At 42.5% G+C, this 14156-nt stretch overlaps 1 protein-coding gene across 5 annotated transcripts in view; it reads right to left on the minus strand.

Moving 5' to 3' along the window:
• SAMD4B (sterile alpha motif domain containing 4B) overlaps window positions 1-14156 on the minus strand; it is a 1200154-nt gene that overhangs the window by 1171966 nt on the left and 14032 nt on the right. For all 5 annotated transcript variants that reach the window (XM_069644257.1, XM_069644253.1, XM_069644254.1 and 2 more), the window contains exon 2: window positions 9159-9634. In XM_069644257.1, the coding sequence (XP_069500358.1) occupies window positions 9159-9354 (196 nt within the window). In that variant the 5' untranslated portion in view covers window positions 9355-9634. The remainder of the gene's footprint in view (window positions 1-9158; window positions 9635-14156) is intronic.

The raw sequence follows: 14156 nt of genomic DNA on the forward strand, positions 1-14156 counted from the left end.
ATTAAAGCAAAGCGATAGCGCGAATGCAAGCATGCATTATAGTAAACAATAGCTTGAGAAATAAAGGGAGCAAGAAGAACAAGCGCACGAGTAGAAGTGGGAATGGAAGGAGCATTAGTTGCAATGCCAAAGATTGGTGATATGAACAAGATCTGCCGCAAAGATGGGCAGTAGGATCAGGGGTCAGGGGGGAAGAGAGATGGGAGTACAGGAGGCAAGCGGAAACTCCCAAAGAGACCGGGGGTGGCAGTGGAGGACTAAAACCACGATGCAAAGGGCCCTGTTGGTCATGTGGGAAAGTGGAACACATGGCACGACCATCCTGAAGCAAGCCCTCCCATGCAGTATCATCCAGGTGCATCCCCCAGACCAATGTTCTACCGTACAAGATGCCAGCATATGCCCCAGGTCACAGTAGCACCCAGGCACATGTACGCCCCAGGAGCCCCACAACCACCGAATGTAGGGCTCAAGCATGCAAAGGCCACCACACAGGTGTAGCCTATACAATAGCCAACTCCAAATATTATGCAGAACGCCATACTGCAAGCGCCTTCCCAAGCTACCACACCACCATGGGAGAAAAATGCATTCCTATGAGGGACAGTGACATTACATTGGAGCAAGTGTCCTGGGAGGTAATCCTTTACTGCTCCCTGGAACGAACATGTGCCCACAATAGGACATAGCATTCCCCCACCCCGCAGACCCAGAAAAAGAACAGAAGGTGGGAGTGAAGATAGGAGACATGATGTTCACCTTCATGGTGGATACAGAAGTATGGCCACGCAGGGATTCTTTGTGGCTATTACTATGGCTTCATTCACAGAAGATCTACCCACCACTGTAGGGACACAGCAAGTGTTACCACCATTACTATACAGCACCCGTAAAGTTATTGGGAAGAGACCTCTTGAGCAAACTGAATATGACCATCTCATTTACAAATAAAAGGATAGTGTGCTCCACACCAGGCATGCATTTTACCAGATTAGCGGTAGTCATCCAAGCGCTCTGTAGCACGAGCGCGGGTCAAGCACTACCCTTGCATGTACCAATGTTTGTGTACACAGTGACCGTCCCGATTTGCATTTGCATTTAGACCAGCGGTCCCACAAGAAAGAGCACCAGGAACAATGTTTGCCCTACACACAGAAGCAGTGAAAGATGCAATCATTCTAACAAGCACTGATGAAGAGGGAATAGAATGGCGCACACTATTGTGCATAGACCCCACACTGCCGTTGAGAGAAATAACTGATGAGCGATTTTTCACAGACACAGAAGAGGAAGGGAAAATAGTGTTTGAAATATGCATATCCTGCCACATGGTAAATCAGCACAGAGAAATAGCAAATAAATAATTGCCTGCCACAGCATCACCATCACAGTTGTATGAGGACATGGCAAAGGTGCCCAGTTGTCTATGGACGGACAGACCACGACATAGGCCTACTGAATAGCATAGGCGCAATGAAAATCAAACAAACCAGGAGCGATACTAACCTAGAGTAAAATAGTACCCACTGTCAAGAGAGGCAGATGAAGGAACATAGGAAACCATTACTGCACTAGTTGAGGAAAGCATTACAGTACCATCTACTTCTCCACGTAATAGGGCTATTTACCCTGTGAAACAAGGTTCATACAAAATGTCTGCCCTCTAAATAATGATGTGGAAGCAGAATATCCATTAGTGCTCAATCCAGTCATGATACTATGCAATATCCCTGCAGACACAGCTTATTTCACTGTGATTGATCAAAAAAAAAAAAAAAAAAAAAAAAAAAAAAGCAGCCTGCTTTTCGGTGCCATTGCATTCAGATTCCCAGCATCTCACTGCGTATATCTACCGCGGACAGCGATACCAACAAACTCGTTTACCACAAGGTTAACGATTCCCCCAGTGTTTTCAATAGGGTACTCCAAATGGACTTGGGAAACATACAAATATCAAGCACAGTACTACAATAGGTAGACCTGTTAGTATGCAGCACAACAGAGGAACAGTGTAGGGAAGATGCTCTACAGCCCCTAAGACTACTCGCAGACAAGGGGTACAAGTAGACAAGAGAAGTATCAATACTGTAAAAATGAGGTAGTGTACCTAGGGCAGATACTATCCTCTGCAGAGATAAATCACCCCAGACAGAGCAACAGCAATGCACAATATACCCCAGCCTACTACAGTCAAGTAAATGCAGCAGTTCCTAGGGTTGCCCAACTATTGCAGGACATGGATTTTTGATTGATTACTCCACGTGTCAGGCCCTTACTGCAAGCACTAACAGATGCACAAAAGAGAAAGGGATCTCTTGAATGGACAGACAAGATGACAGAAGGTTTTGAAAATTCTCAAAATAGCATCAGTAATGCACCAGTGTTAGCAACACCAAATTACAACAAGCCATTCTATTTTTTCCTCACAATTTCTGGTGGACAGGTAATGAGAGCAGTTCTCACACAACGATCATCTCTGAAACCTAAGACCTTTGCATACTACAGCAGGCTTTTAGGATGCAGAGCAGTTTCCCCATGCGAGCAGGCTCCGACATACGCTGCATTTGCAATTCAGAAATCTGCCACAATCACATTGGGATGCCCAGTAATATTATATGTTGATCATGCAGGTTTAATTCTGGAAAGAAATAACTAACCCTCACCACACAGTTAGCCTCTGGCTACGATCGAACATTGTCTAACTACGCCATTAACATAATTAGGTGTCACAAAAGCCTATTGAACCAAAAGATCAGGTACACAACTGTGCAGCATCTGAAGGAACTCCTGAAGAGAGCAGCAGAGTGAATGATGATGCACTCTATACAGGAGAAATACTGTACGTTGACAGGTCATCAGGGATAGATCAGGCGAATGGACGGAGGCCCACAGGGGTAGCAGTGGTAAGATATGTGAAGGGGCAGGAAGAATAATATCGGATAGTAATGCAAAGAAGATTACACTCACTTTTTAGCACAAGCAGCAGAAGTCGTAGCACGGATAGAAGCTCTTGAGGCATCATCGGACCACACCATTTTCACAGATTCAGAATTTGTAAACATATACTCGGGTCTATCAAGATGGCGCAGGAGAGGGTATAGGAAATTGAATGGATCCCCAGTTCAACATGCAGCATTATTTTTCTGACTAATAGATGCTTTGAAATGTCCCCTCCATTTAGCAATTGTGAAGTGTGCAGCACACACCAGAGGAACAGATCCAATTTCATGTGGAAACCCAGCGACAGACGCAGCCACCAAACAGGTAGCTTATATGCCCTTTCCAATGGAAAGCAAAACGCCTGTTATAGCAGTAAAAAAGCAATTACGCAATTACCAGAATCGTACAACTCAATGTCCATGCGCACATTGTAGAGTTGCAGAAAAAAGCTGTCCATACCTTGAAAACTCAGAGAAACTTTGCCCTGCCCCTCAGGCCCTTCAAGGAACTCCATGTCGATTTTGTTGACATGGCTAACAGGTGCAGTAACTTTCATTACATGATCATGTTAATGTGCCCAGTGTCAAGATGGATTGAGGATGGTCCATGTGTACAGGCTGAAGCAAAATCTGCAGCCAAATTTTTATTTTATTTTTAATAATCAGAGAGGTATTTACAAGGTGGGCAATATGAGATATCCTGAGGTTGGACAATGGCCCTCATTTTGCAAACGAGCTCTTTAGTGAAATCACCACATTATTGGGAATTAAACCTAAGCGTTGCACAGCTTACCACCCACAAGCCAAAAGAGTATTGGAACGATTAAATGGTTTGCTGAAGAACAAGCTAGTTAAAAAGAGCTGGCTATATTACCTAGCCTTAGCACTGTTCAGTTTGCGCAACCAGCAGAGCAAGGACAACCACCTGTCACTGCATGAGGTAGTGACAGGTCAGATGATGCAAACGCTGGTTGCCCCAACACGAACAGCAATCAATGCTCACATGAGCCGAGAGATTCTGGGGGAGAAATGTAATGTGTACCTTAGGGACCTATCAACATGTGCCTCACTTATATCCCACAAGGTAATCTCCAAAGGGCTCCAACAGGCCACACCAAACACAAGCAGCGTAGAGACATCGCAACCCATACAGTTCCACCCCAGGAAAGATCTATGCGAAAAGACACAACAGAAAGTGGAAACAGCCAAAGTTCACAGGTCCTCATAAGGTGATATACAGCACACCCACTGCCGTGAAGCTGAACGGCTGGCGCGCGTGGGGTCATCTAGTGACATTCGAAGGGACACCAGCAAAACATCGGAAACTCAGCAAGACAGCCATAGAAAAAGCACCATTAACCAAAGTGGAGTACAGTAGAGATTATGAAAACCTATATAGAATCAGTGTGTCCGTTTGGGCAACAAAGGAACAGGGTAGTCAGAACAAATTCCTGAGGCACAAACAGAAAATAGTAAAAGCATGAAGAAATTGTACTTAGGGATATGGTTTGTTTTCTTCTCTCGTTTTATGATGGAAATAATGAATTTAGGGGTTGAAAGTGAAACAAAGGAACTAAAGTAGTGAATTTAACAGTAATTGGAGAACCCTGTGACGAGACAGAAATTAAAATAGAAGTAAATCTACAGGCCAATATCATACATTAACACCATTCAGAAGGGGCAAATATCTGGTATGACACAATGAAAGAGATAGGCAGGACCCAGTATAATGACTCATGCCATGCATGTAGGCCAATACCACATGCAGTTGGCCCCTCCACCCCCCAACAGAAGGGCACCCTATACAATAAAGGCACCTTTATGCTTCATTGACAGATGATATGATAACCAGATCAACTACTTCTTGAAGGACTAGTGCCATACTTGGGTACTCAAACTACAATCAGTTTCAGGGACACACACAAAGTACAGGCAAGATTGAAAAAAGTAAATAAAGCTGAATGTGCAGGAAAAGAAGGACAAGATTATATACGCTGTGCTATAAGACCACATATGTATATTGAAGGAGCAACCTACTTAAATAAAATGTGGTTGAAGGGGCAAGTAGTGTTCAAAGCAGAGGAACTGGTGGGGTATACAGAAGATGTCATAAAAATGCAGCAGTATATGTGATTCACAGGTTAGTAGATTGACAAGCTCCCAGCAACATATCAACTTGTTAAGGCACAGAAACTCACTATCTTCATTCTGTTTCAGGGGCAAAGTAAGCGTACCTGTGGGTCAGAATGTAAATTGCAACAGAACTCTTGCTTTAGGTGATGAACATCCATCTTAATGGACTTATTTTGGCAATGTGCGCGCAAGGCTTATTTTTATTTACCATCATCGCGTAATGTAGTACACTCCCTCATAACACCTCATGAGCCAGGACTACTCATACCAGAGAAACATCTTACAATTCCAAATTGACACCCCAGTTGCCTTCAGTGCCCATGCAAATCATGAAACTACAAAAATCGCATACTATTGGATCTCCTCAAAGCCATGGATTTCCTCAAAGCCATGCAGGGAGGGGTCTGCAAGAAGATAGTGGCAACATGTTGTACCTGCGTGCCGACAAAGACAATGAATCATTTAAGTATAGCCATTGAGGCCCTCCATAATTTGCAGACAGGTATGGATATAAAAGGAGTAATCAGATCAGTTGGCTAAAAGATTTTCATGGATGCTAAACTGGCTAACAAACACATGCAAAGTACTTTTCCCAATTCTTGTCCTCCTAATTTTGATCTGGTGCTTGTGCCAAGTAATACTGGTTTGTTGTGTCTCCCGATAAGGTAAAGAGTACTTACAGTAAAGAACAGGGGTGCCACTATTTACAAAGATGAACACTCAGACAATTTAGAGATAAAAGCAAAGCCAAAATGGTGCAAATTGAGCACCCAATCGGCCCACCAGGAACAGTTTGGTCCCCAACCCCAGAACCAGAAAACGATTTTGAATTCTACGTAGATCCTACAGCAGACGGAGATTGTAGTTTCCTAGGATGCAGCCTATGGGATTATGCAAAGGGGGAGGACATTTGAGAAATATCAGCAAGATATGGGTGCCAAAACCATACATAATTGGGCTGGGGAGCAAGAATTGAGGTATGAGAAGTTAATGAGAGAGGTTGTTCAGGAAGAAATGAAAGGGGCGAGGGAATGTATGGAGGCAGATCCAATGCCCCAAACGCGTAGATGGTGATCAGAATGCAGCAGTACATTTGAAGTAGGATTAATTCATAAGTAATGGAAGGAGACACATGGCACTTCCTATAATTGAACATGTTCATAGAAGTACAATAGACAGTCATAGAAAATAGTAAGAAATATATAGAAATTCGTGGTAGCAAGCCGGCATGTAGCATCTGGATTTCGTGCCATACTGAAATTAAATATATCTTGAAAAGCAGCCTTTTACATGTAGTTAAAAAACTAGGACGCAGAGAAACATTGAGATTTCTTTCAAAAGCTGCCGAGATTGGCTAGAAACAAAGAGGGTAGAGCAGATACCCAAGACTTAAACAAGTGAAAAATATAACAGTTATGTTCTTACACATTGCTTAAAACTTGCAAAGTGAAGGCCACAGTTTGGTGCGAACATGTTAGTGTGCTGCAATGTGAACCAGACGAAGTTGATGAGGCAGGAGACAGTGCCCTCTGGCAGAAAAATTCCTACTTAAGAGTGAAGTTACAAGCACCAAGCAACAGGGGTGCTTTGATGAAGAATGTTAGAAAGAAGAAGAATTCATGACCAAGCAAGGAGACTCTTGATCAATGTAGGGGACAAGGGAAAGGTGGGAGGTGCATTAAAATGTTTTGATGACTCTCTAAAAACATCTATTCACAAGAACCAAAAACAACCCACACAAACGTACGTTGCAGATTTGCACATGGTCTGAGCAATGTGACAAGAAATAAGCTTCATGAAGTTATCTAGTTCCATCACGGGAAAGAAAGGAAGTGTACCAAAAGGTGAAACATGTTTCCGAAGAGAAATCGCAATATTAACTGTCATTTGTACAGTCACAAGGCTGAGAACGGTCAGCTGGTGCCAACCTTTGGGTCTCTTGAGAAAGTAGTGCAATATTCATTTTTGTTGCCACACTTTCTACACTCTCACTAAATGATAGGTCAACAAAGGAGTAAGACTCCCACCATGGAACACTCCAGGTGGGATAGCCAATGAGGACTGATCTGTTGCAAAGTGTGCAAATTCACACACGACCAATTAGTAATGGCGAAGCAGGGTAATCAAATTATGAAGTCATTGTCCAGAGAAGGGCATTAGCAGGGTTCGAAACGGAGGGGAGCGGGGATCCATTTAGCTCCTGCTTCTAGCATAGTAGAGTCTGGTTATCTTGAAACCAACAGCTACCAGGAGCTACGTTTGGGTCCCGGGAGCCAACTGGTGCCCTCCAACCATGTCACGTGACATTAACTTTGAGTAATTGAGAATGTTAACGAAGAAGAATTAGCACACATCTAATACACATTTAAATACAATGCATAAATGAACATCTCTGGCAGCTCCTGGGTCGCTGGTGGGTAGTTCCTGCCTATGGGATGAGGCTCGACAACCACGAACTGGTTTTAGCTCCTGCTCATTGGATCTCAATTTCAAACTCTGCATTAGAGTGGTCACAAAGAATAGGAAAGGCCAACAGGGCTTAGGTATTGTATAGACGTATATATGTGATAGAAGCCACTGTCCAATCAGGTAATGTGAATTCACATGCATTTTGAAACGTAGTCACAGACATCATGTCACTCATTCCTATAAAAAGCGCAATTTAATGATGAAATGTTGAATGATTTTTTTAATTGCTCCTGGCTGTGGCTGCATGTAATAAACTTGTTTTTCTTGCTACTTAAGCACTTTCATTGGCTCTTTGGATTTGACTTTTGGCTCATTGCCCAAGAACTGCCACTGGCCGGTGATAATTGACTCTTGGCAAACGAACGGTGCACATGCTTGGAATTGAGGTGGCAAGTAATTTTGTATACTGGCTAGATATTTACACCCCTACTCATGCCAATGAAGAATTATTGAATTCTGAGCAAGCAGGAAGGTGTGGAGAAGAGCAAGACAACTGGGGAAGCTAGCTAGTGCCCCCCCCCACTGCAAACCCCAATACTATCACAACTCTACAAATCCCCCACCAGCAACTCTCAACCCATCCTGGCTCACAAGCCGAACTGGTTAGCAGCGAACTGACAAAGAACTGTGGCTCCCTTCTGCATACACATACCCAAAGTGTCCAATCAGCTGACTTACCTAGGCTTCTTCCGGTCCACACAACATCAATCTGAACCTTTTCACCAAATACATGTTTTAAAGGTAACAACGTGACAAAGGGCCATACAAGCAGCAGCAGTGTGTTGTATAAAACAATAACAGCATTAATTAAGCCACTTGCTGTCTATCCAACAAAACAAGCACATTACTCAATGCCAAGGCATAACTGATCTCATAGGTTAAACTGTCTTGTTCATGACGGTCTTTATATGTTTTTGTCTGCAGGTTTCTTTGAATGTCTACATTATATATACTTGTTATTGTAATAGGTGTGTAAAACAGGGTGCGTCTGTAATGACTCGTCATCCAAACATTCCTATTACTGTAAAGATTTGACTTTCACGTCCAATTCATGGGGTTATGCAGAGTAGAACATAATGTACTTATCTTTCTCTCTGAAAGTCGGCATTATAATTTAACAAAAACGTTAGTTTTTGAGGACTGCACAACACAACAAATTTTGCAATTTGTCAAGCAGCATGTTTGAAAGCAGTGTGCCTTGTACACTAAATGAGTGAATAATTTCTTTGGGAATGAAGTTTCCTACCTTTGTGCCACATTACAAGAGAGAAAACCAACAGATATGTTCTCAGTCATTCTAGTTCTTGTGACGGCTTCTACGTTGAAAAGACAAGATCTGTATGGGGGCTGTTGCCTTGGGACTGCCAAGAAGCAACCATTTTCTACTTTAAACTCTGCAGAAAATAAGCAGTTTCAAGCAAATAATCCTTCCCAATAGGGTCTTAAAATAATTAAACTGTACAGTAACAAAGAGTCAAACAGGGGTTCAACAAGATATTAGAACGTTCCTGGAAGAATAAGTAAAAAAAAAAAACAACTTCCTACAGACATGTTAAGAACACAAGCAAACAGCCACTCAAGGCAAAACAGTCAAAGGCCAAAGAAAACAGTTCCTACCTGCACTGTTGGCCTCCGATTCCAGGATGTGTATCTCTGTGCAATCTGCAAGCGAATGCTCTAAACATAGTTGCAAAAAGCGAGCTTGGGTCCGTGTGATGCGCTTGAGGAGAGAAAGCAAGGCCACAGTTTGTTCGCACTCATTCCAGCCCTTGAACCAGTCAGACAGCTTGCTCACCTGATCACGAAACATCATGGTGGCAGGTGCGTCACAATGATGCTAGTTAAAACTATACACACCCAGCGCAGAAAGGTAACTCCATCACACGCCTTCGGCATCAGCCATACAGCTGTCCGGGGGATCCGGAAAAAGGTTTTCTGGAAATGATTGATCACTTCAAAAAGGTGTTTCAGGACCTCTTAAGATACATGTGGTGTCAGTGCCTCAGAACATTCTTGCTTCGTTTCTTAGTCCTCCACCCTCTTTAGTCAGTCGCGTATGAAACCTTCCGATTCTTAAAACAGTCCTGAAACCCCTGAAAAAGAAGATCAGAAATATCAAACACTGTTGCTCTCACCGAGATGTTTATAAAACACGCTCGATGACGTGAGCCTAATGAATAGCATACAACCAAGATTCATGAAAATGCAATAGGAATTCTGAAATGCGCAATTATTGCTTTTTGTGACCGAGTATTTATCAAACTTCCTTGTGTTTCAAGAAAATCACAAAAGTAAACCTTTTAAAAGGTGGCATGCAGCAAAGCTGCTCTGGGCGACCCCATTGTCAAATAAATAGCTTCTGATAAGAGAAGAAATTCATAGCTGTTGAGGTGTGAATGAATTTTATGAGCAATGGGGCCTCTATCAGGGCCTCTGTTTGATTTACAAGTCAAGGAAATCCCGACGGCGAGAATTCAAGTTCCATGGCAGAGATATATGTCCCAGTATGTGAATACTAGGCCATGCATACGATGGGCAGTGGCATCTTATGGGTTACCCAGGATACGAATAGCAGCAAGTGTGCGTGGATCACAGTATTCTAGTTGCAAGTGGAACTGCAGGCAAAAATGCAGGTGCATTTGCATAGCTACATAAGGGGCCACGTATCATGTAAAGTGGAGTTTGAGATGTATTTACAGATCTAAAAGGGAGCCAACAAAAACTGGCGCAGGCTACTCCAACACTGGTTGCGCCCTAGTCGTGAAAACTGCCAATTCATCTGTAGATATGCAAAATACTAGCCATTTATCACATTTAGATGTAATCTTTTAATGTGGCACCATCTTCCTTCATCAATTGAGAGGCAGCCAAGTGGCCAATGCATTTTAGACCAGTTCAGGACTACGTCTGAAAATATGCATAATAAGCTTGATCGTCCTCAACCATCTTTAGTATTATGCATCCAAATAGCGTACGCAGACCAATATCCATGTTTGTGTTGCAGTAATTGTAACAACGTCACAAAAGGTAATGTAGTTTTTCACCCCACTGCAGGTGAGAAGATTCTAGCCTATTAGATGCCCGTATGGCACATACTTTGCGGAGGTAGGGGGGTCAACAAAAGCCATGGTTAGATTGAATGGACATCGATCCACAACAAAATGAATAACCCTAAATCGTCTGATGCAAGACAATTTCATGAACATAGACATCAGAGAACACATACAATTTGAGATCTAGGGATGTAACGGTATAACGGTGTACCGTTAAACATACCGTGAACCACTCAATTGAACAATAATAACCGTCACATTGTTTATACCAGTATACCGTTAAGTGTGCTTTTCAATCCGATTTGGAAAGCTGCAGTAAGCAAGTGCTGCGCAGTCTTGGTCTTGCACTGTTGGATGTGCCATCTCCCAAGTAGTTTCAGTTGGAGCAGTTTTTAATGCCATTCCATAAACTACACGTGCCTGACACAAAATCAATAAGTTAGCAATAGGAAGAATAAATACAGTGCCAAGAAGGAAAAGGGTTTACTTTGGGTTGGCGGCTTTGGGGTTTATATATTTATAATGTATAATGTTTGCTAAACATATGACAATGGGGGATGTCCCTGGTTCTATCATTGAATTAATATATAAGTCACACTGCGAAATTCATCTCTGTGGGTATTCTCTGCTGCCATACCAAAGGGTGACATGTCCTTGATTACTGAACACCTTTTGGCCCACAAGTAAACTAAAGGCTATAACGTAAAGAGAGCATGTGTGCGTGTGTGAGTATGCGCACAAGCTTATACTACCATCAGCCTCCATTGATCTGGGGCATGCATGTTATAAATATGGCAACACGTTCATCTTCACCAGTAGCCAGTGGGGGAGCTAAAAGCCTAAATGACCACTTAAGAAAAGCTATTCAGTTTGCTTTGCCAGTCGCAGCAGGGCTCTCCCCCTCCTCCTCTCCACACGTGTTTGTGTTTGGTGGAAGCAAGGGGTGGCATTTCAGTGAAAAGTATGTTGAAAAGCCCAATTCTGGCTCTGGGTGCCTGGTTTTGTTTGTGATGATAAATCTGACAATTTATGACCTTTTAGAAAATATTTGTTAAGATTGGTTAACTCCACCTGCTATACCGCGATAACTATGATATACCGTCATTTTGCAAGAAGGTTATCGTACCGTCATAAAACTAATACCGTGACACCCCTATTCAGATCTGGAAAAGATTCATATTAAAACCTCTACCTTTAATATTTCCAAAAACCTTGCAGTGTGAGGCTTAATCGGTTGACAAACTCAATTCTGTCGGGATGGAGGAGGAGTTGTGTTTGTACTTCTATCTCTAGAAGATATTTATCAAAAATAGGTCCTTTAACTTACATTTCTAAACAAGGTACTCATTAAACTGTACATGTGTTTCCACCTTGCCCTGGAAGATCGGTTTGTATGGAAGGTTGGCTTTTTATGTTGGTGCGTCTTAACCACAAGCTATAATGTAGTGAATCACATACCCTTCTGTATCCACATTTTGTAATGTATTTCATACTGCATGCCCGGTGACACACTAGTAACAGAATTGATACAATGGATCACAGAGGTAGTCCTTCAATTGTCCATTCTTTCTTATTTACATTTTTACAGTTTGGTGTTGCATACCTTTTGCACTGCTATTTTGCTAATACATTTGGCTTATTCCCTGTATTTTGCCTTATTGGTGTAAATTGCCTGGGCCGATGGTGCAGGATGACATCACAAATTGGCATGCAGGCGATGCCTCCCAATCAACCATTTTTAGCATTCTCCATTTTGTTTCTGTACATTCATTACTTGCTGCTGCAGAGCTCTAATACCGATACACTGGTAGGACCCTTTCGGTGATATTTTAAAATTGTAGGTTTTTTCTTATTTCGGGGCGGGTGGTGTATTTACAGAGGTTAATGTCACTGCGGTGGGCCCAACTACATTAACTTCAGGCCCCACTTGTAACACAATCCGGGCTACACGTCAGATTATAATAAGTGGTGTATTTTGCTTTTCTACAAATTATCATTCGCACCCCTACACAGCCCTTTTACAGAAAACATCTCAGCGTTGGGCAGGCAGAAAAACTGAACAAAAAGCACATTGGGAAGGTTTATCATAGATCCCAATCCAAATGGTAAAAAGAACCGTGCTGCAATCTTATTACACAAAAGACTACATTGCAGTGTTTCAAGACAGTGAACAGATGCATTATGATATGACTACATGACAGGAAATGATTTCGGATGGGCTCAGTCGATCGGCCGAACATTGGCAACACTGCTTTCTTCTCCTGTGTAAATCATGTCCTCCCATCCGATCTCCTCCAATAACTAGATGTGCAATGGGACCTGGAGAGGTCTGAAAAGTCTACCCCGTACTTACTCAAGAGGATGGGAATATATTTACAAACTCGTCAAGGATAATGGTTTATTACAACCCGGGCTACTATTACATCCTAAATACAGAGATTACAATCACTACATTACTTTGTAGCATTATCACTTCCATTTCAGATGACACCAATATTTTACCTAAATAAATGTCCCATGTCCCCCAGATCTAGATGGAGAATGAATATTCATGTATACAGGGAAACAGAATCCCTATGGGAATATTTCACTTCAAATGTCCAATTAGTAGAACAGAAATACATATTGGGCAGCCAGGAAAGCATACATCCGAGGTTTCGATGACTCAAAAAGCCTCCATCATAAAGAAACACAATGGTATAACAAGAACTGGAAAGGACAGACACGGACCTAGCAAACGACTATACTAGATCCACTTCTGAATCAGCATTAGGTCAACTTAATAAAGCCATCCATGAATGATCTTCATATATACACCAAATTGAAACAATTGCTATTCTTCTTAAAATAAACACCAATATGGGCAGGGTAACGCTACCACAGCAGAAAGGAAATGTAGGAAATATCCCCCTTATTAAGACAAGGTGGATCTCTAAAGGTACACCCCACACTAGGATAAAGAAAAGTAAAGTTTCAAGCTAATAGCCAGCCATAAAAATTGACTTGCCACCTCAATTCTACACACACACCCCATTCTTTACTCACCTGGGCAATTAGCACTGGCCATTATCTAGTGGTAAGTGTACATTTCTGGTCCTGTCCGTCAGATCTAAATAATGAACTCTACACCATCAGACAAACCTTCATGTCCTTCAAGAACTTCCCGATGGAAGCCCTCACAGAAGACACCGCCAACCACCACCTCACATGGACCAAACACCCCCAACTGAACTGGGACTCTACTGGAAACACTCAATGCCACCCTCTCAGCCTTCATCAACCGACACGCACCTATGAAATGAAACAACGCACCTGCAGACCAAAACCATCAGCGCCCTGGTACATGCAAAAGCTCAACCTAGGAAAAAAAGAGTCATCAGGAAACAAGGGAAAACATTATGCAACTCCAGGACCGCATCCGACCAGGCGCTCCTCAAGGAAGTCCGAGCAACCTGCCGACAACTAATCAACAAAACAAGGCCTCCTACTATCCGAGCACCACAGTAGAAGCCGACAACAAAAGCAGAGATCTCTTCAAGGCGGTCAAGCACTGCGTCAACCC

This window comes from Ambystoma mexicanum, chromosome 2p, assembly GCF_040938575.1.
Source record: "Ambystoma mexicanum isolate Mex_15411 chromosome 2p, UKY_AmexF1_1, whole genome shotgun sequence".
Taxonomy (NCBI): domain Eukaryota; kingdom Metazoa; phylum Chordata; class Amphibia; order Caudata; family Ambystomatidae; genus Ambystoma; species Ambystoma mexicanum.